The 24,543-nt window shown below is 32.6% G+C and overlaps 1 protein-coding gene across 3 annotated transcripts in view; it reads right to left on the minus strand.

Annotated features, from left to right (window-relative positions):
• Window positions 1-6,966: 6,966 nt before the first annotated feature.
• The window catches only part of LOC138309213 (protein FAM167B-like), a 31,579-nt gene continuing 14,002 nt past the window's right edge, over window positions 6,967-24,543 (minus strand). For 2 of the 3 annotated variants that reach the window (XM_069250364.1, XM_069250366.1), the window contains exons 2-4: window positions 22,988-23,018; window positions 11,503-12,151; window positions 6,967-8,735 (exon numbers count right to left, since the gene is read on the minus strand). In XM_069250364.1, the coding sequence (XP_069106465.1) occupies window positions 8,481-8,735; window positions 11,503-11,949 (702 nt within the window). In that variant the 5' untranslated portion in view covers window positions 11,950-12,151; window positions 22,988-23,018 and the 3' untranslated portion in view covers window positions 6,967-8,480. Of the gene's footprint in view, window positions 8,736-11,502; window positions 12,152-12,547; window positions 12,702-22,987; window positions 23,019-24,543 lie in introns of those variants that run through there. The other variant, XM_069250367.1, reaches the window with a different exon arrangement.

Raw genomic sequence — 24,543 nt, forward strand, 5'->3', positions numbered from 1 at the left:
GAACACAGTAAAACCTCTGTAACCCGAGAGGACCAGGTCCATAGTTCGAGTAATACGGGGTATTCGACTAAACAGAGATTGGTCATCGATAGTAAGATATAAGCATATATACTGGCCACAGTCTGTGACGAAACTTGAATTTCAATAAATTTTGAAGTATTGTTTTCCAGCATTTAAAATATTTATAAGGGCGATTTTCAATCGTAATGTTAATAAAATGTTAATTTTATTAAAATGCACGTTGTGAAATGCTGATTTGCTACAGTTAGTGACAAACCTTGCATGTCAATAACGTTTGAAGTATTATAAGTATATCTATTTGGATGCCTATTTATTTATTTTCTTCTCCAGGAATTCACAAATTCTGTATATAAGAACACAAAACGAAAAAACATTATACATATTCTCACAGTTCCAAGTGCTACATAGGTTACAAAGTATATGCATAGGTATATTTAAGTGATCCCATCTCTAATTACATACATTTAGAGTTAAATTATTTTGATGTATTCTTTTAACATTATAATACATATGTAGTATTTAAGATCTCTCGTTAATTCCAAAATCAATTATCAAAGTTAACGCCGAAACTGATACTAGACTGCTATACATGTGTGGATTATGCTGAACTGTTATATTTTGTTAGATTGGAGAGTGATTTCTGACAATGCTGAAATTATAGTACTTCATTACTTTATTACACAGGTCCCGATTTCTCGAACCAAATGTACGTCATTTTTTTTCACATAAGTTACATAGTGAGAAAAACTTTCGACTTAAGTCTTTTGTTTCGGGAAATCGATCTTATTTTCTAAATCTCGGAGAACAGTAACAAAGCTTTAAAAATCCAGTTTATATATCTATGTAGGTAAGTATAATGATATACAGGGACCAATGATATAGTTTTGATAAAGCAGTCCTTCAAAAAAAATACGAAAATGCTAAACATGTTTCCAACTGGGAAAGGTCCGGTTTGTTTTATTTAAGACATAACATTTTTCACAATCCACGTTCCATTCGAGTTTAATAATTACTTTATTTCCTGGTGACTACATGACCAAATTTAGCAATAAAGAGATTGACAATTTAAAATCAATTAAAGTCACAATTAAATATACCAAATGGTCTTTGTAGGATTGACTTGCCCTTCAATAGAAATACTGTCGATTGCAATCGTATCACGAACAAACAAAGCGGAAACGATATGCTAATCATTTTTATTTAGTCTTGACTTTTGTCCTTATAATATTCCATAACTGTTGTTGGACATCAATCGGTATATTACATGTTAGATTATGTGATAAAATATGTCAGAGCTAACTATACTTTTACATTGTTAACTTAAGTCTGTTGGTCCTGATGTGCCTAACGCTTCCAAACTTTCAATGTCAAGAAGGATAACTCCTATCAGTATATACGCAAAATACAAATTACATAATACTTGACATCTGCTACTAAACGTGGGCCTATTGCATGTTTTGCTAATTTGTAATGATAATGCAACAAATGACTTGGAGATATGGAAACAGATCAGATAAATATCCATAAGGTTTCATAATTGTTTAATTGAAATCTGATCAAGTTATCAAACGTAGCTAAAATTTCAATATGTATAGACATGTTTGATACATAATAGATACTTTTGTTCATGCAGTCAATAATCGTTAGGTGGAAGTTGAAGGGACCACTGTCAACTCATTGGGACTTCGCGTCATGGAGACAATAGGCTAACCAACAAACTTTACATTAACGGTAGTTACCTCTTCTTAGAGGTTTATTACTTTAACGTGAACTTAGTAATGTTCTTATTTTATAACTTAAACGTAAATATTTTCTTATTTTATACTTTATCACTTTTAAAGTGAACAGTCGGGTAAGGATGGCTAAAGTTGGTAAAAATGGTGTGAATGTATCCAGTATTATTTCTTATGAAATAGAAAAATAAAATCTCAAGTCAAAATCTGTCTGCGTACGAAAAAAATAATTTAAAGTATGGGAATTCTAAAACGTCCTCCCGGCTCACTATGTCTGTGGTTACATTTCCACGCAGCCTCGCTTTCAATGCTTTCAACTTTTCTTTATTTTAATGGTCAGAACTGGGAAACTAAGCAGAACTTGACCTTCCTATTAATATGTGAGAACTATTGGAAGGCCAATGAACGCATTTAGACTGGTTTTCTTTGTCCGACTATTCACTTTAACTTTTATTTCATTTTCTTTTTAAATATTGATATTCATATGGAATGATATATTTCAGTATTAGATATACCGATAAGTGTATAGAGTACCGAGGTACTTCGGATCTAGAGAATGGACTTGCCCCGATGGTTTGTACAAACACTAGTAATATAAAGCCGTTCGGTCCGTAGGTATTATTTACATATATCGTGAAGTGTGTTATAATCTAACTACTTTGTCGGGTATATATACCAAGGAACTTAATAAGGAAATAAGATAACTCTTAAGAATCGTGAACGACCTATTCAATTAGGTATCTAGATTTTTTGTAAACATTGGACAAATAGACACACACAGAATGTTTGATTAATGTATCGAAACACTTAATGCTTCACGATAGAATGCAAAGATATATTTATACAAATATTGATTAAATTCCATTTTAATTTACTGTATCAAATGAACTAAGTTTCAACTCACTTGAACCATAGTCATTATCAAAAAGCAACACGAGTATGAAAGTGAATTGTTATGGTTTATATGAATGTTAACAATGTATTTGACATGTATTTGCAATGTTTGGTGTCAGCCTAATAGAATGTTTGTCAGGGAGGTAAACTTTTGAAGGAGGCTCAATAATTTCAATATAGACGAAGTTACAATTGACATAAGTTGATGATTTAGGTACATGTAAGTGATTATTGTTATTTGATTTCAACCAATTTTATTGAAAATAATGTGCAAATGGATTTGGCATCAGGAATAAGCCTATATTAGCCATCTCTAAACTATTCCGATATGTTACAATTATCGACAAAATATTTTAACATTTACCATTACATCATGAATGAATATTATTATTTGTGTAATGAATTGTTATAGTATATTATGTGTAAAATAAATATTCAATCTCAAATAGTGTTTAACTAAACTTTGACTTACTTCAATTTAAATCGATAATTCAATTGTTTTTTACCTATTAGGCAGGTGCACATACGTCAGCTGTTACGAATAAATCAACTTTAAGAAACCCTAGTCTGAAGAGATGTAATTTAGGGAATGAATAGGCATATTTTAATTATTCAGTTTTTTACTAAATAATGAAAGATGTTTTAGTGTGTACCTTTAAAAGACATGTACGATGGCCAATACCAGCCGTCACGTTAATCGCATTTATGAGAGGTAAAAGTAGAGTAACATGTTTACCTATGTCAGGATACGCTCATCACATGTGAGCAGTCTGCCATGATATTTTTGCCTGTCAAGTTACTCGCATCACGTGTGTGTAACCTGCCATACATTAATGCGAGCAATGTGACGGCTGATACCGGCCATCGTAGAAATGTTCTTCAAATGGGAAAATGCCTATAATATTAAGAAATTTCATATCATGTTTATTTTTTGTTTAATGTGTATCTGTAAGTTAAACATAACAGGATAAAACCTAAGTTCGAACATGGGGCCTCCAAACACCAGCTGAATGTTTTATCTTGTGTCCAATGATCGACCTCTTCCAACCCAACCTCACTCCTCTTTCCTCCCTCAAAATCTACGCCCCCAAAGACACAGCAACTCACAAGTTCGCATATTACCTTTTAAGTGCACTCCCAATGTTAGTCCGCTAAACCTGCCTATGGTATTAGGTGTTGTCGTTTTTCTTTTTCTTTTTTTCTTTTTTTCTTTTTTGTGCCTAATACATATTAGGCATAGGCAGGTAAAAACAGCTAATGATATAGGCAGGTTAAGCGGACTATCCCAATTCTTGTTACACGGGTGGGCAAGCTAGCCAATATTGACACAAGAGATGAAATTATGCAGCGGCTAGACGACTCGAACCCTGACCCACCGCCGATCATCAGCAGGTTGGGATGTTCTGCTGTTCGATTTTGGCAAAAATGAAAACCTCTCTGTGGAAATGTATGATTTCTTACCTAGGTATATTTATTACGATAGGGTTAACAGAGCTAGCTCTGGGTCAATAATTAGACTCGCCCATTGAAATTTGCTGGTCGCATGCCAAACTATGATTCGCGGGGGAAAGTTTTAATTTCCTTTGTATATACTTACTGATTAGAAGAAGGAGAAACAATGCCAAATATACAGATATTTCAATCCTATTACCCATATTTAATATATATGTATATTATGTTTTGAAACATAAAAAAAAATACTGAGCTTAATTGCATGGAATAATTTTCTTAATTTCCATCACAACAGAAGTACTAAATTTAAAAAAAAACAGTGTCAAACCTGTAACAGTATCAGAAAATAATGATAAAAAATATTAGATCTAATTTGAGAGAGAGAAAGAAAAATTCTTGGAAATTTACTTAATTTAAATGTATTAAATATTGTGGCTGGTGATTTTTTGGCCGGAGTTTTATTTTGCTTTATAGCTCTTTGTTTTGATGGAGAAGCCGAAGGCTGTTATTTATTGGCCTTCCACACTGGGAACATTGTGTAGCATTGCAAATCAAACAGCATCACAATTACCACCGCTTAAAACAAGAACAACACAACACTGATAACGATATCGACATTGATTTACCTTTCTTTCTTACAAGTCTCATATTCAGTTTACATATGTTTAAACATCATCTATTCATTTATTTACTTGATATCTGATTTCATAAACATTTCACAAATAAATGATTAATTGGACCTTTTCTGACATTTTGTAATTGAAATTTTGTTCTACTATACATTCCTACATTTTTATGTCGTTAATAATTTCAAAGTTTCTGGTATTGCCATTCTGCTACTTCTCAATCAATATTTCATCCATGGTTAACAACTACAAACTGGAATTATTATATATATCATTCTATGGTCATATCTGGTAATTTTAAACGGAAGTTATTGCGTAAAGGCCATGTCACTACCATGGAATTGTACTAAATGGTACTTAAAGGTTTTATTTGTGTATTTCAAAAATTTTGTAAAAAATATACATGTATTGTATGACTGTATCAGATCTAAGTCAGACTAAGCGTATGAAACATATAGCATATGCTGTAAACGCTAAGCATTTATACAGATATACATTGAATGTAATGTTATATTTTTAAATCAATTTTTATTTCCACAATACATCATTGAAAAGGCATGTTCATAATTTATAATCCCAAAATAAAGATTTTACAGGCCTGTGATTCATATACGTTGATTCGTAAATCCTGTTTTGAATAAAATCGAGATTTAACAGCTGGATGCTTCTATCGATGAACACACACAGTCAAGCATTATGTAATATACGTACATGTACTATAGGTTTGGCTTACAACTCTCGTTATCTAAAAGATTTGATATTTCAGAGATATCGCTGACTTTCTATGTAGTTAATCCAAGCGTTAACTAGCGTTAAATTTTGCACCTTTTAAGTCAAATAATTTAATAAAAGCGAAAACAGCTTTATGTAACTTTGCTTACAATGTAAGGAAAATGTGCACTTGAATTTGAAAACAAAATTGTGCTGTATAACAGACAATTACAAGACATTCTTCTGTCGACTTGTCAAAAATATAACCCATTCCAAGAAACATCATTAAAATACATCGTCACTTACTTAGAAACAATGGCCAATATCCCAATGGTCATGAACACATGATTTCAAAGAAAAGGAGTATTTTATCTCATCAAGTAAGTTTTTAAAACTTGCATTGTCAGCTTTAAGGAAAACGTGACTTAGCTATATTCAGATTTTATATCAATTACTTTTTTAATTCAAAAACATGCAGTCCTGTTATAAAAACACTCGGTGTCTCAAGCAAAACTGGTCTTAAAAAACAAGCGATCTTTTTACACAGGTCACATTGAATTGAAATTGGCCATTTCGGATCATTAGGAGGTGGTCTTATTGCGGAGGTGGTCTTTATACAGAGGTGGTCGTAGGATAGGTTTGCCTATACCCCGACAGTAGTCTAGGAAGTGGAAATAGACTAGTAGTCCAGGAAGTGGAAATAGACTAGTAGTCCAGGAAGTGGAAATAGACTAGTAGTCCAGGAGGTGGAAATAGACTAGTAGTCCAGGAGGTGGAAATAGACTAGTAGTCCAGGAAGTGGAAATAGACTAGTAGTCCAGGAGGTGGAAATAGACTAGTAGTCAAGGAGGTGGAAATAGACTAGTAGTCAAGGAGGTGGAAATAGACTAGTAGTCAAGGAAGTGGAAATAGACTAGTAGTCAAGGAGGTGGAAATAGACTAGTAGTCAAGGAAGTGGAAATAGACTAGTAGTCCAGGAAGTGGAAATAGACTAGTAGTCCAGGAAGTGGAAATAGACTAGTAGTCCAGGAGGTGGAAATAGACTAGTAGTCAAGGAAGTGGAAATAGACTAGTAGTCCAGGAAGTGGAAATAGACTAGTAGTCCAGGAAGTGGAAATAGACTAGTAGTCCAGGAGGTGGAAATAGACTAGTAGTCCAGGAAGTGGAAATAGGCTAGTAGTCCAGGAAGTGGAAATAGACTAATGGACTGTAAGTGTTTGTAAATGAAATCTGTAAATTAATAATTAACACCTAAACTTATCAAATTAGGACAAAATGTATTATAGATGTTAGCATAAACTAAGAAACTTGATATCATATCATCCTCAATTTACCAGAGATTACTATCACTGTCGTTATTTCCTCCCCTTGGATAGTTTATAATGAGCCTTTGATGTACACCAAACTAACTGAATAACAGGACATTGTGGTGTGATTGACTGTGTGGCTTTGTTGTCGAACGTCGTTGTGTATTTAATCTCCATGAGGAAGTCTCTATACGCCTGTGATTGGTCAGTTTATTCTCCTAATCTCCTAAACTGTTTTTAGTTTTGCTATGAAATATTTCAATGGGTGGATATAACGAAAGTGATAGCAACACCTGGAATATTGAAGATGTACCGGTATCATATTTGATGCTTTAACCATATCTTGTCGACGTCAGCGAAATTATGTTTCGAATATTCGATTTAAAGAAATATGTACAAAAGTAGCATGCATTGAAAGGCATATATAAATACCACTTTATTCTTTGGAACCCTGAAACACATGCAAAATTTGTTATAAATAGAACCCAGGAGCGTGCGTTTAAATAATAACAACACAAGCACATCACCTCTTAAATTTCGATATATTGATTTAATGATTCCTAACGCTGAATTTACTTAAGATTTTAATAAGAAATGATATGATTGGATAGTAGATCAAACCATGAAATATAAAAAAAAACTTAATGACATTTAACCAATTAACATTAATCAAACACTATATATACTTTCCCTATTTAGCACTTAGCACAATATTAGTCGTAGATGATTTGCCGACATCAACGAATTCAGATAAATCAAGAAAAACGAGTGTTGAATATATAAATATATATTCAAATCATTGTATTTTTTCAATTTTCAAAAGGTTTACATTAAGATTTGACATCGTGATTTGATATGACTAAACATTAGTAATAACACAGCAATGCATGTATAAAATAGTATATCTAGCTGTACATACATTGTATATAATATTATGTATCGGAAAATGTAAACATAAACTGTTATTATAGTGAGAAAACGCCAGTGGAGATATTTACTGTAGACAAATATAACCATTGTGACATGTTCAATTAATTCGCACATGTAATTAACAGGTAGGCGTTTCTCGTATGTTCCATTCATGTGACCAGAAAATAATTTTTTTAAGAACTGTGTTGTTATAATCAGCACTTGCTGACCCTCTTGTACATTCTTGGTGAGCACATTAAGTAAACGTTTTCATCAAAGATCCTTTATTACTAACAATGGCATGTACTTCGTTAACTACACAAACATAATTATGATTTTCATTCATTTTTTCATATGCTATTGTATGAAATTAGAAAACTTTCGGTACGAGGTTGATAATTCCTACTCTGCATATTAACTTGCAGATAGGTATCGCTTGTGACGTAATTACAATGTGAGCACAAAACTCGTCGTTTTCGGTAATAAATGACGTTACGCTTACACATACATGACGTAACAAGCACTACCTAACCGCGAGAACAGATAAATCTGTAATAGGCAAATACAGAGAAACTGGATTGAAATATAGCATAAACATTTGGCTTAGATCTATGCCAAGACATGTATGACGGTTTCAATTGGGTGCATTATTGTTAAATCTTTCACAATCCTGATATCATACCATAATTACAATACATGTATGACATTGAGCACATTCAATATGGATTTTTCTTTTTTTATCTCTTATTCCATTGCGTTATGACATGACGATCTCAAAATTAAAAAGAAATAGCATTCAGATTTAGCAGACCACAGTACATAAGTTATTAACACGTACTAAATCGTCGTGCACTTAGATTCATCCGCGTCACTCCGAGTTGTTTAAGCGGATTGACATCTACTGGGCCAAGTGGTTGATCACAAACGTCCTGAAGAACCTGACGTTCCTCCAGATCACACGTCACTTCCTCCATCATCTCTTTGTGGTCATCACAACTCCATTTGAGTTTTAAGGAATGCATTTCGTGACGTAGATTCAGAAGTGTTTTTGCTAGACTCTGATCTAGAATCCTCATGGCTTGCTGTAGAAAGAAATAATAAAAATATTGATAAATATTGTATTCAAGTTTATGGTATACAATGTAATTGATACTTTCATTATTGTATTATCGTATAGTCGGTTAAATATTCCGTGTTACAAATATTCGAGCTTCTAGAATATTAAATTAAACAAACAAATTTCGATTTGAATTAAAAATTCGCAACCTGGTGAAATATATACATGTATGATACACATATTGTTATTTTTCGGGGATTGAGTTTTTGCGATATTAATTATATCCAGTGAAATATTACAGAATGCAGCCGGCCACACTTTTTTATGTTGATGACAGACATGCTCACTGATAGTAAAACATCTACGTCGAATAATGTAATTTTTATTTGACGATATGAATATTAAATATTCTTCATATGAAGATTTAAAATTTGCCAGTTCATATATATCATTTTTCTTAATATATCCATTTTAATTATACATCTTAGAAAGCATAGGCGTCATTCAACATATCCTAGCTGTAACATTCCCACGATTCAATGTAAACAAATTAAAATAAAAACAACTGTTGGATAAATGGGATTTGTTTTTTACGACAAACGACATCAGTGGCGTTGGTGTTTCCCTCAAAGCAGTTTCTACGTGACTGTGTTATCAATTAAATGCCATTTCTAAAAGAAACAAAAAAATCTACACGAACTTTAGAAATCTCCCACGGATTTTTTCAGTGTGCAAAAATCAATGGCTCAATCAAGAAGAGGAAACATAGCAGAAACTTCCAGAAAGACTGGGGATCTATATATTTATATAGTCATTATCAGTATGATTGTTATCACAATGATTTACACAACATCACAACTATTCTCGTAAAAGGTCTTAACATTGAATATAATTAATATACACGTATTAGATTAATATCAATTTCTAATTTAATAGTGATCAAAAATATACAGTGCAAGAAAATTACTTCGAACATCAGATCAACAATACACTGTAAATAGTCCTTTTTTTCTTTGTCAATATGACATGAACAAGACAATAAGCCAATCAAGCTCACTCTTCACCAATCACTTGGCTCTGTTTTCTTGAAGTCGTACATAGGTTTTTACCACTATCTTTACTAAATATCTAAATATTTTCATTGATTAGTAATTTTTGTTTGCTGTTTCACCCCTATTTGTTATTTTTTTAAATGTTTAATCAGAATAAATCCTTGTTCACGCGTCAACATTTTGTTGTTGTAGCCAAGTAAGCAAGTATGTTCTGGTTCATTTGTTTTCTTACAAGTATACATATTGTATTACTATGGTGTAACATACATAGTTGTAGGTGTAAAAATGTCTTTACAATATATAGACAATTTAATTTGTCCATTTAACGGACTGTGACGGATAATGTTGCTAATGATATCGTTCGAAATCGGGGACAGAAAACCTCTGATAAATTATTCAGTATCAGGATTTTGTTTGATAAACGTTCTATTAACAGTCAGTATCATTTAAGGACATGGCAGGTTTAGATAATGGAGGAAACCAGAGTACCCGGAGAAAACCATCGATCAGCAGTCAATGCCTAATTACTGCCTATCATGGGATTCTCGATCTAGAGTTGAAGGGTTTACGGTTTATGTCTTGATATGTTGACCATTCCGCCACCGCAGCACCCAAAACTGTTCAGTAGCAATTCTTAAATTAAAATGCATGAACTCTAGAAATCATTTAGAAATGAGATTCTTCATATTAAATCTTTTGAACTTGTATCAGCATTTTTCATTTCAAATTCGGTTATTAAATATTAATAGTATTGATTTTCATTTTTCTTATTTTTTTCAGTCTTATAGTTTTTCTGACGCTATTTTACCAAGCTTTAACGCTTAAGTGTCTCAACCCCATTTTTCAAGAATTTAAAAGTGAATGTTTAAAAACAAGGTATGGTCTATGATTTGAGGTGCAAAGTTGTCTGCTTACTAAGGACAGATAGACACTTATGGACGTGTTAGGCTTTAGTGATGTCGGAAACCAAAGTTACCACTAGGTCAAACCTGTCCCGAGTTTGAGGGTAAGCATTGGAATATAGGATACTGTAGCCCTTAAAGTCGATAACCTAAATATGTACCATCGATTTGTCACCAATTTTGATTGATAACATTTGTCGTGACACAGACAATAGAATGTTCGTTATATCCTTTGCAATAACTATAAAGCTTATCACATTCAATTCGTAATAATACATTCAGTATTTCCTACTTTCATTCAACGGGCGTATGATTTGGGTTGTTATAAGAACCGAAATCTATCCATTTCTTAAGTGTTAAGATATTACGTTGTTTTATTTGGAATATTTGGTACATCCCTGACTTATCCATCTTGGTAGTTAGGTATAATGACATCCCTAGCACACTGTAACCATCTAGAGTATGGATACTTCAGGCAGGCATAAACATATTTTTGATAGTTTTTTTCCTTACAAGACACAATATAAATCTTATATTGGCATTTCGAATACATCCCCAGGGGAAAGTTTGTTTCAAGATGGGCTTTACATTGTATGATCAGTTTATGAAATAAATAAGTAACTATGCTACATTTTCCAATCTGCTTAATTCAAGATTATTTCGGATTGTTATCGTGCTAACTACATCTATAAGATACACGGCTACCATACCAATTGTATTTAATAATTTAACCTAAAAAAACAAGTCTAATATGCCTTTGATTTTGGACCAAAATGGCCCAAACTATTCATAGCCCTTTAATTATTCATCCTGCAAAAGAGTACCCTGATCTACGTACCAGTTCCTGGCGTATCCAGCCGATATCGCTGTTTATTTTATCTTTACGTTCGGGTGTAAGCCTTTGGTCCTCCTGAGGATCTTTGACCACTTCCTGTTGTATCCTTGCTTTAAACAATGCACCAGATCGAACTAGCTTCTCCGTTTCCCAGGTAACGTAACTGGAGCGTCTAGTTTTTAGCTTTAGTTTCGCAGCTTTCTCTTTCAATGTCCCAAGGTCATTGTTATTTTCTGTACCACATTTGTCACATTTGTCTGTGTCACTGTTACTATGGAGATATGTATCATTTGATTCTATTGTTGTTACATTGTTATTAATTGATTCGTCTGAATTATTTTCTTTTGTCTCTGGTTCTGCATTTAATGGAGCTAAGCGATTAGATTCGCATGATTCTGTTATTGGTATTTCCTCGATGACAGCAAGTGTCGGAATTCTGTATTCCTTCATAGTTGCTACAATAAAACTAAACTGCTTGTTGATGAATATATCCCATATACTAATCGGTCAGATATTCTAAGAGATAATCCATATGTCAAATAAAGACATCCTTGATTATGGAAGGATATTGTCACAACATTGGAATGGGAATGTTCAGAATCATTAAAAAGATTACATCTTCATTGTGGCATTCAGGTAATTAACTGTTCATCTGAAAAACGAAAAACATGTATTAATAACAGGTTTTTTGAAAGACTGTAAATCCATTATGTTTTAAATCAAAACATTGAACATGTTAGTTACAACATATCATTCTATCCTAAAAACTGAAACTTCATGCGCTTTCCTATTGCGATGACATCAATTTTATAAAATTATTTCAGTTTTAATTATTTTCAAATATCTCATTTGTTTTCGATTCACACATCAATCCATTCAAGCATAGCTCTCTGATAGAACGACATATACATGACAGGTGTTCAACATCCAACATACTTGTATAATGAATAAAGAAGTCATCAAAATGAACCAAGACACAAGATATTAAATAACGTCTATAGAAATAATTTAAAACAATATGATAAAGAAAATAACACTGTTGTTTTACCTGTGAATGGATACATAAATCCAATCGTAAATTTCAATCACTATATTATAAAGACATGCCTAAACGTACATTAGAAGCATGTGCTGTACTTTACCACAGGTAGATGAGCAAACGTTACATGCAAAGACGATCACACTCTACATACTGAATAGAGCGTGGGTCGACTCAGCTTTTCAACACCTTTTTTACCTGTTCAGGTAAAATATCTCAGGTAAACTATTTGATTGATTGGGAAGCAGTCATCCTTCTTCTCAATTTAGAAGATCAATTTAAAACGTTAGATAGTTTTTCTGACCTCGCCATTGAAAGCGAAATAGAAATTATACATTCGAATAGAAACAAGTTATTCTAGTTTGTAAATTTTGTATTCATATGTACACTATACATCGATGTCAATCTCTATTATACAGTCTCATAGGTTTCGTTTTCCTAGTTTCAATCTTTAGAGTAAACAATTTGAAACGTTGAAGCGTACACATTTAATTATTTCCGTCTGAAGTTAAGTAGTATGTTGTGTTTGTGTAAATTAATAAAAAGATTAATTTGTTTCCTTACTGAACTTCCTTCCAGATGGAACGTTTATATTGGCAACATAATAGAGATTTTATTAACGAAGTAACCGGTTTGACGAAAAATTGTGCATTTTGTTGTTTATACTGATATTTGATTGATTAATGATAATCATCCAGTCGGAATAAGGGATATCTTAATGTTTTATAGATAAAAGGTCATAAAGTAATGGTTTTTTCACAGTTTTATAGTTTCGATTCCCCATTTCAATCTTTAGAAATCACAACTTGAAATATTAAAATGGACATGTAAAATCATTTCCGTCTGATGTTATAATATAACAAATTATATGAATGAATTACAAAAAAATGTTTACTTTCAGATGGAAAGTTTATTTTGGCAACAGAATATAGATTTTATATACATAGCACTGGGGTTGACGAGAGACTGTATTTGTTGTGTTTGTTATGTGATTGATTGATTGATCATTCAGCTGATATAAGTTTTTACTCAAAGTTTTAAAGCTATAAAATAAATTATGTATAACCAAAAACGTAATGTTTCTTTGATGTCGCTCACACATACCTAAACGTATGTTGTTAATGTGAACAACAACGTGATAAAGGGGTATTAAAATGTGTAAGTGATACTTAATTCAGTTTCACGTGGTTGATACAAAGTCAAAATTCATTTTAGATGGATACGAAAGATGATAGAGATATTTCAGCTGGTCGAGTTTTCATTAACTCAGTAAAAATTAACCATTTTTTAAATATTTTTGTGAACGGTTTTTATTAAGTGGAAAAAAACTTTCAATTGGAAGGATCATCTCGACAGATTACCACAGTACGACGTTTAACATGGAATTGATCAGATATCTAATATATTTATTGAATTATGTAAATTATCTAATTTTTAACGTTAAAAGAACTCATTACAATAATTTGGTGTAACTGCACGAATCAGTTAGTGTCTCATTATGCCCTCTCCTGATCATCCGCGATACTCCAGAGGTTACTACAGTATCACTATCGATATAACCACCCCAAACTTGAAGGCCCTGTGTGCGACAACAGATGACTTTGAAGTTATACGTCGCTCTCTGTAATCTTCAACGGAAGTCTCTGTAGACATATAATTGGTAGGTTTTTTTGTCCTAAACTGCTTTATTTTTCAGCTTTAATATGACAAAATATAATAGTCAAGGGATGCATATTGCGACAATGATAGTAACCCCTGGAATACCGAGCATTACTTTGATATCACATTGCATAAGGATTTCAAAAGCAGAAAATATCAGTTATACGTATTAGGGAACCCCGACTGTTGTAATACGCTGTCTGCATGTATTCTGTTTGCATACATGTATAAAAGACCTTTTATAGACGTAGTATGCACAGTACTGATAAGGTTTATGACAAGTAAAAACTCCTCATTGGCCTAGTTTCGCGGAAATGTCAAGAAAAAATAAATATATAATAACTATCGAGGTAGCAAATTGAAGCCGTGATATGAAGCAAAATTTTTCCGTAATAAAACTCATAACTTATCACTTTCAAACCACGTCACCTTAATTATGAATATATATATTTTTTCAAAACAACAGTATAATTGTAGTGCATTGACTACAATATAACAAAATTCATAATTTTATTCTGCATTCTACATTCTACATTCTATTTTTAGTGGGTACATGTAATAATGTTTGATATGTCGAAACACCACAATTGCCAAAGATATAATCAGGCCGCGGTACATTTGTCTAAGAAATAAATCGAAGTAATTTATATCAAATACTCTTTCGAAGATGATACTATATAATTTACTCATTAAAGGGACAATTCACTCAGGCTAAATCTTTTACATAACCAAGAAGCAAAATATGGCATAAATATATTGTTCTACATTTCTTATGAAACATATAACATAAAATATTGACAAATTCCACGTCATTGTTTAGTATTTTAATTGATACCGTTGTAATTACAAATCGTTGATCAATACGATTAAGCAGGTACAATATGTACGCTGTACCCATACCAGAGCCAAAGTCACGCACGTCAAACAAATGAACTACATAACCACTGAGGAGGTGATAAAATTATTTTTAGGCAAGACAATTCACCTAGTAAGGTAAACACACTACTGTCAGAGCGATTTGAGTAGTTCTAGATAAAAGTTTCATTGCTCTACGTGCAAGGGACAGGTTCGTCATACAAGATGTTCGACCACAACGTGTAATGGCGGACAGCGAGCGAGTTTGAACGTTTCATACGCATTTCACCACCATGGGCTTTTCTGGCATATCACAGTAAAACCGGTTGATCTAATTTCCATTAGAACTGACGTTTTTCTATATGTGTACAAATTTTAATGTTTTCTTTAATATTCAAATACAGCTATAATTAGTACATGAACGCCGAAATGTGTATTTAAGTCAATGACGTCTAAAGCTGTGTTAAATGGCTAAATGATTATTAATATGTGTAAGTGATACTTAATTCAGTTTCACATGATTGATACAAAGTCAAAATTCATTTTAGATAGATACTATTTCAATATGATGGAGATGTTTCAGCAGGTCGAGTTTTCATTAATTCAGTAAAAATCAATCTTTTTTAAATATCTGTGTGAACTGTTTTCATTAAGTGAAAAAAGTTTTCAATTGGAAGGATCATCTCGACAGAATACCACAGTACGACGTTTAACATGAAAGAGATCAGATATCATTTATTTATTGAATAATGTAAATTATCTACTTTTAAACGTAATTACAATCATTTGGTGTTACAACACGAATCAGTTAATGTCTCATTATGCCCTATCTTGATCATCCGCGATACTCGAGAGGTAACTACAGTATCACTATCGATATAACCACCCCGCAATTCTGTGATAGCAAACTTGAAGGCCATGTGTGCGACAACAGATGACTTAGTTAGACGTCGCTCTCTATAATCTTCAACGGAAGTCTCTGTAGACATATAATTGGTAGGTTTTTTTGTCCTAAACTGCTTTATTTTTCAGCTTTAATATGACATAGTCAAGGGATGCATATTGCGACAATGATAGTAACCCCTTAAATACCAAGCATTACTTTATTATCACATTGCATAAGGATGTCAAAAGCAAACACCAACATTTATTAGTTATACATATTTGGAAACCCCGACTGTTGTAATCCGCTGTCTGCATATATTTAGTTTGCATATAAAAGACATTTCATAGACGTAGTATGCACAGTACTGATAAGGTTAACTGACAAGTAAAAACTCCTCATTGGCCTAGTTTCGCGGAAATGTCAAGAAAAAATAAATATATAATAACTATCGAGGTAGCAAATTGAAGCCGTGACATGAAGCAAAGGTTTTCCATAATAAAATTCAGAACATATCACTTTCAAATCACGTCACCTTAATCATGAATATATATATTATTTCAAAACAACAGTGTAATTATAGTGCAGTGACTACATAACATAACAAAACTCGTAATTCTGCATTCTCTATTCTCCATTCTACCTTCTATACACCTTTTCGTGGGTACATTTAATAAGCTTTGATACGTCTGAAGATATAATTAGGCCGCGGTACATTTGTCTAAGAAATAAATCTAAATGATTTATATCAAATATTATTTCAAAAATGGCGCTTTATAAATTACTCATTAAGAATTCAAATACAGCTATTGTTAGTTCATTGATTTAGTGAGACGCCAAAATTCTTATTAACGATATGAATGACCAATGACGTCTAAAGCTGTGTTAAATGGCTTACAGACATGAATGAGAGCGGGACAGTTTTTAAGTTTATCGCTAAATGGTCATTAACAAAACTGTTTTAATTTGGACCGATCTTAATGATTGAAGGTCCAACAGACGTGATCAATAGATCAAACAAAAACATAAATCGTGCCTTGGAAATACATTCGTAGTTTTCGTACTAATGGGAGTTGGAAATATATGTTATTTCAATCACAGGTAACTTAGAAGTGATGGTCTAATAATATGAAAAAACGTTAACAACTAATCACTAATTGGTAACAGAATTCTTCAAAGAATAAATAATATATTTTACAAGCAAACATGAAATATTAATTGTAGAGTGGCATGCACTTCTAGTTCTTAAATATATGAGCTTATGGTCAAATATTTTGACCATGAGAACACTATGTCCCCAGTAAAGCGGTCAATTGTTAAAGAAAAGGTTAATTGATTGAAAATATGATGCGATCATTTGATATTCAGTGGAAGGAAAACGTCGCACCGTGGGAAACACGGCTTAAATTCAATGGAAAACGTCTCAAGAGCCCTTAAGACATATCCTTTCGATTTTTTTTCTTTTCTTTTTTTTTAGGTCTTGCAAAAACCTATGTTAATTCCCGTGATGAAGCTATGATCCATTTCTGTTTCCGGTGACACATCTCTCTTCAATCAGTCCTACATGCATCTGGTGTAAACGAAACAGATACCGTATATCTGTTTATTTTCGCAGGGATGATATTTTCACGATTTCTTGGGACATTGCTAGGATCGCGAAAATTTGATCCGCGAAATATTGAAAAATAGTTGAATGATCCATATCGTGAAAATGTAAATTCGCTAACATATGATTTTCTCGTTTTTAGATGAAATCGCGAAAATTGTGATCCGCAAATATAACCGGCTATTCGGTAGTTATACAACATTTCACACGTGGGTTAGGTGGTGTCCTATTTATAGCACACAATAATAATTTGGCTGGACCTGTAAATGATTATGAGACATTGAGGACTTAACCAAACTCGACTACTTGGTTGCATACTGACATGTTTTCCACAGCAAAAAATACCTTAACCTTTAAATAACATATATATACTGTAAACTAACTTTCTCTTGCGTGTTTTTTATTTCCGCGAATTTTGCGATCAAGGTAAAAGGTGAAAGTTTTTCTCCGCGAAAAAATATATAAGACCATTCTTTCACAATTAAATTCAAATGTATCTCCATTTAATTTTCTGTTCGTGAAACTTAATTTCCACGAAAATGTTTTGAAACAGAAAACGCGAGGTTTAGTAGCCTCGAAAACACGAAAAAAAGTGGTTTATAGTATATTATACAATTGTACGAACAAAGATGAATTTGGGCATATGTCTTTTGATCAGCGACAGTTATTGCCGGTTGAAATATTTTAATTACGTATATCTAGGCGCAACTAGGCACTTTGCTTATTTGATTGGAACAAATTTTAACACACCAAACCATCTATTTAGAACTGACCATATCGATAGTGTTTACAATCAGTCATTGTCATGGTCATTAACGGCCAAGCACCAAACACGTTGTTTATGAGCTAGGGTGACTTGCAGATGTTGGATCTTTCACAAATTTAGCTTGGTCATACTTAATGGTATCGGTCAGTTGACTTAACAATGAAAGGCAATCAGCGTCAGATTAACACGAATTTAAACCCCGGTGACACATGAAGTCTTCTACCTAGGAAGACAGCGTATCTATTCACCCCTAAAATTCATAATGAACTGTTCCAACGTTTGAAGTCGAAGAGCCTAAATGTGTTTTAGGGGTGAATGAGTTGATAAAAAGTGGATATACGTCAGTCTCCCCACACCCCATGTTGTGTTTACCTTAATTGGTAATAAACGGTAGGTCACGTGTCTCGTGTCATTGGCCTGACGCGTGGAACTGGATATCCGGTCACTTTTGTTTTCAAATAAATATTTGCGGCTCCCCTGCTTCATAGAAATCTGTTTGTTAACAAAAGATTTAGATTGGAAACTGAATAAACACTACATACCTCATTTCCTTAACTCAAGCTCTTTCCATACATGTATCAAAACTGATAATTTCCGGATGGTTACGCCCCTTGTTATGAATATTTTCATCATTCAGATATTTTGAATTTCTAGTACAAATTTCACCGTAATCATCAATGACACATCCATTGCCAGAACAGGTGTTATATTAGGTACATTTTGTACATCATATGTCAATTTAATCAACGAGTTTGAAGAATACATACAAAATATAAAGCCCGTGTCTTTTGTAACTTAAAAATACCTCACTTATGTGGAATAACTTTCATATCCAGCAACCATTCGTTGTGAAACATGTATGTAATCAAATGGTTTAAAGAATAAACACGAAAAACATTTGTATCTATTAAGTTAATATTACAAGTAACAAAATGAAGTTGAATATCATGGAGTCTGGAGCATTATTTTTTATCTTTAATATACTATTTCATCTACACATGCTTTGTATAATACGATTTTATGATGTACAATATATGTACTTTGTATATTTTTGAGTCAGGTATTTCGTAAATATATTCTCGAATTATCGTTAATATGTTATAAAACAATTGACGTGTGAAATACGAAGACCAACTCCTGGCAGATATTCTCTCACATCAAGGTTTCGGAGAGATCAATCACAGTGAAATTCTGAATCGCAAAACCAATATGATTTGGGCATTTTCAAATCATTACTCTAAAAGTGTATGCAAAGAATATGTTTCAAGAAATACCTTCAGAGATATCAAAGATACATTTCTTTATCTCTAAAGAGGTTTAGAATTAATAATTGAGTAATTGGGTGAATCAAAAAGAAAGAAATTTTGATAATTGAAATTTGATATAGACATATGACGATGTTTGTTTTGCGTACTTTAAAAATATCTTTGACAATAAAATGACATTATAAATTTACTTCAAAACCATAAAATCATTTAATTAGAAACCACATAAACCAAAGTAATATCCGGATTTGGACATGAAAGAAGGCATCCTATGGATTTCAAACGGTCCACCCGTATTTTGTAGGTCTAACTAATGTAAGCACTGACTATAATATCTATAGGATTTTAGTAGGTGTATAAATACAGAAACGGAGTCGGATTAAGATGTGGACTCATCCGGAAATAAGGTCAGCGTCAATGGGTACATGATAACTTTCCTTTCTATCAAAATCGACCCGAGATGTTCACAGTTCATTTATTTTCTGTTGCCTTGAACGTCCTTTTATACAGTAAACGAGAGTACTTAGCTTCTTTATGTAGTTAAAGTGGTAAGGATGAATATGTTTATATCGTCAATGTAGGTCTGACTAAACCTCTCTCGATACTAGTTGTCCACAGTTTCGATGATGTCGAATAGAGACATTATGCGCAAAGCATCGTAATAATTAGCAAAACACAAGTAAAGTCCTGAATAACAACGCTTAAAAACTAATAGTCGCGTAGTAATTTGATCGCAATTGATTGAAATGGTACGTAAAACCAAGAAATATATTTACCACATAATCCTGTCAATACCTACCAAAAAGGGCAGATAACCCTGTAATATGCAATTGCGTAATACATATATATAGTATAAATTCCAACAACAACTGCTACTTCTCAATACAAACAACTGAATGATTGATTGATTATTTGAAGGTATGTTTTATATGATAAATCTTACTTTTCAAATATTTTCTGCATTGATACAACACCACCCGATGACCTTGCGATATATCTAAGACCTTCGAACACATGTTGTTGTATGGTGTACATTTTTATTAAATTACTTTATTGTTTATTGTTACACCAATCTTTACATTGCAATTTTATTTGCTTGTCTGATATGATTACTCCATATAAAGTATAGAAAAAATACAACAGAATGAAAGCTTATTAGCGTTTTGATCAAAATAATTGGGTTTTGCTTAAACCGTAAAAATAAATAAAATGTCCGAAACCAGCGTATGGAAATATTGAACATCGATTTATCGTAATTTTACATTTTTATTTTTTTATCGTTTTTTTTTTTTTTTTTTTTTTACATTTTCTATTTTTTCCAAACTTTTGTGATGTCATCTTAATTTAAACGAGTTTTGTTTGCCTCCACCATCTACATAATCATGCACTATAAAATCAACATATTTTCGCACACAATTAAATTGTTAGACCTATCAAAGATGACTACAAAAAGTTACGTCATCTTCGATTGGCTGAGTCTTATTTTAAGTTTAAGATTAGTTCATGATCCTGGAGTATGATCTTTCATAAGAAGCCGAAGAGTGCAAAGATGAAAACATAATATCAAATATTAAACACACCCGTAAAGCCTGTTTTGAAAGTCAATTAAACAATACTCCGATGAAGAGTTGAATGTTACAAATAAGAGCAACCATGACTTTTCAAAATGTTCGGTCAAAATAACCTAGCGATCTGACCTAAATTTCGACTATAGAACACTGGCTACCGTTTTTCATCGCTGAGGCTAACGATTAAATTATTCATGCCTGTTTTGTTTCCCTTTTTTATCTATACCTAGCATGCCTATGCTCACTGACCGTATCAATAGGTCTTAAATAACTGTTTGGCATAATTTAAAACAAATAATAATGATATTGTTTAAATCTAGGTCAAACATTTATTTGCAATCAAGACTGTTTCAAGTGGATTTTCTTTCGTGATGGAAGTCGCAAATGCCTTCATTGGTAGCGAAAATAGAACTATTTCTTTCACAACTTTCTCAACAACCACGCCCGATATTCTATAAATGTTATAATTCTAAATAACTTTTGACCTTTTTTACAAACAGCTTTTAAAAGAAAAGTATTGCTAACATAAATTCTAAAACCAATGACGAAATATAAGAAGAATTCAATGTATTAGAAGCACATAAATGTCATTATTGGTATCGCTTGCAGATGAAACTTTTATTTCATCACCAGGTTAGCTTGTTAAGTTAACAATACTCGGTCACAATGTTAAGTTCCGTTAGTAAAGCTAACAATACTGTAATCTGATCCGTGAAGTTGATAATGTTGCATTTTATCTTTTTACAAGTTTGACATATCAAGCTAACAAGACTCTGCCATTTTATTAAATTCCGTTACTTAGTTAGTTGATACGTTAAGCTAACAATTGTGGCAGTGTATGATATATGTATCATTTCCAACGAATGATTTGATAAATTGACAAGACTTTTTCATTTTGGTTAATTCCGTTAGTAGCTAAGTTATCATGTTTAGCTTACAAGACGGTTATCTGATCCATGGAGTTGATAATGCTATGTTTCATGCTGTTTAATTCCGTTAAGATGACAATGCTTTACATATTCCATCAGTAGATAGACTCTCACGTGTGGGTGTCATATTAATTACCAGTAATTAGACAGTGATTTACTCACTGTACTCACGTGGGTGTACTTAATGTCACAGTAACATGTGTCAATCATCATCACAGGTAAAAACTTCCGTAACAGGTGATGGTAAGTAGCCAATTCGTTCTACACCACACTATATACGGAAGATGTCTCAAATATCATGCCGCGTAAATCATAAAATTTCCTGCAGATTGTTTAATTACAATGGTTTGATTAAAATATTAACCCCTTTCGAATTCCTTATTATACATCTGTTTTATCATGGAACGCACCGCGTAAGAAATGTCAATTTAATTTGAGCATCAGGTGACAGTGAAGTCGCCTAATACATAATTATGTACAGTTTGTACGTAGTGTAGTTACTGTAATAAATAACTCTTTATAAAATTGTTTTTGAAATAGTAAAACAATTCATACTTGTGAATCCTCTGGTCGAAATTGTGTGTACAATGTTTCACATTTACGTTCGTTTACTCGCCGCAGGTAGGATGTTAGAATTGCAGCTGCAATCCCATGGCATGACATTGCAAAAGGCGACTAAACTTAATATTTTATCTTTGTATTATTTCTTACTGACTTTCCCCTTCCTAAGTTATAGTCATGGTCATAAGTATCAAACTCGTTTAACATTCCAATTTTAAAAATGAAAAGTAGCTTCGTTTTAGGTGTGTATATTTAACGAAGAAGACGGCAACTACATCAGGCGTCCTGAAACATTCTAATCTAAACAATAACTTAAAATTTTATTACATTTATATAGAAAAGCTTTGTTGTACTTACCCCGTAGTGTTGAGATGACAGTCTCAGTTATCTGTTGAATAGAAAAAGACAATATAAGACTTCTCATTTCGAAATGAATCCTGCCTGAGCTCTATTGATCGCAGGCGGTAGTGATTCCTCCCCGCAAAAAGAATACACAAAAGGGGAAAAATATTAACTATAGATCAACACCAACAAATAAAGATTGGACGGAGGTGCAGGAAATATGGTCAATTAGAATCGAACCAGGTGCTTCAAGAGAGTGAGCGTTTTCTGCCTAATGCTTCATAATTGAAATATGGGTCACAGCATCTACACAGAAACATGTGGCTAATCAAGAATATCTAAATATTCAACCAGTGTCAATCCTTACCATTAGTAAGAGTGCGTAATGATCAATCCTTTTATAAAATAGGTATAATGAGCGACAATCGTTCCTCGATAGTAGACATATTTATATAGTCAAACCTGCGTATAAGGGACATGGCAAAACGTCCTTTATAGGTAAATGTCCTTTATATTGAGGTCAATTCCACCTCTGAGGTGAATTGCACCAAGTAAGGTTGATGAGTCTGTCCATTATAGCAGGTTTTATTCTGTTTGCTCTTCAAATACACAATTGCTATGCGAGTGCCACGTCGTCACATTTTATTGATATTGGATCTTGAAATTTTGTTTAAACAAAACCTTTATATTAAGGTCACGTGACAGCACAAACATGCAGATCTGTCATGGTAACAATCGATAATATCACCACCTGGTGAGGAATTAAAGTGTGCATAACTGTTAATTGATGTGGAAAGGGAAATCAACTCATTCACCCCTCTTAATGCGTAATGAACTAGTCCATCCTTTGATTTAGAAGAATTCAAAAATATCTTCAGGGGTGATCAAGTTAAAAAATCACATATAAATCAAAGACTTTTATATCATCGATCTGTCAAATATCTCAATACTAGATATAAGTGGAAGAGTATTGCACTCATTAATTATGAAAAATTAAAATTCAAATCAATATAATGACATAAATGATATTCCATTGAATTTTTTTTTTGTTTGATGATGACAATTAAAATTGACAAACAAGTTGTAATAACATTTTCATTTGGAACACCTGCAATATTTGTCAGGTGAGAAAATCTGTCAAATAATGGCCATTAAAGATTGCTTAAAAGGAAACGCATGAGTTGATTAAAAAATCTCTTTGAATTAATGCATCAACATCTATTACATAGTTGTTATATCATTTAATAGCTATTCAGTTCAGTCAGGAACATCTGATATGACATTATTCATATTGAAAGCCGAAACATCTAAAAGTTTGTATTAGCGATCACTTCTATATAAAGACAACTTTCTCAATAAAAAAGTTTCTTTGGGTCGCAAATGACCGCATCTAGTACAAGATGAGATATACACAATGACCACTGGCTATAAGGACATTTTCAGGTATTGGTTGTGCATAACATCATGTGCAATAGTAACGTCGCATTATTCAGAGAAAATGACGTTCCGCTCACAAAAAAATGTTGAATGTTAAAACTTCAGCTGTTAAAGATATGAGCATTTCATTTTTC

The sequence above is a fragment of the Argopecten irradians genome, chromosome 15 (assembly GCF_041381155.1).
Source record: "Argopecten irradians isolate NY chromosome 15, Ai_NY, whole genome shotgun sequence".
NCBI lineage: Eukaryota > Metazoa > Mollusca > Bivalvia > Pectinida > Pectinidae > Argopecten > Argopecten irradians.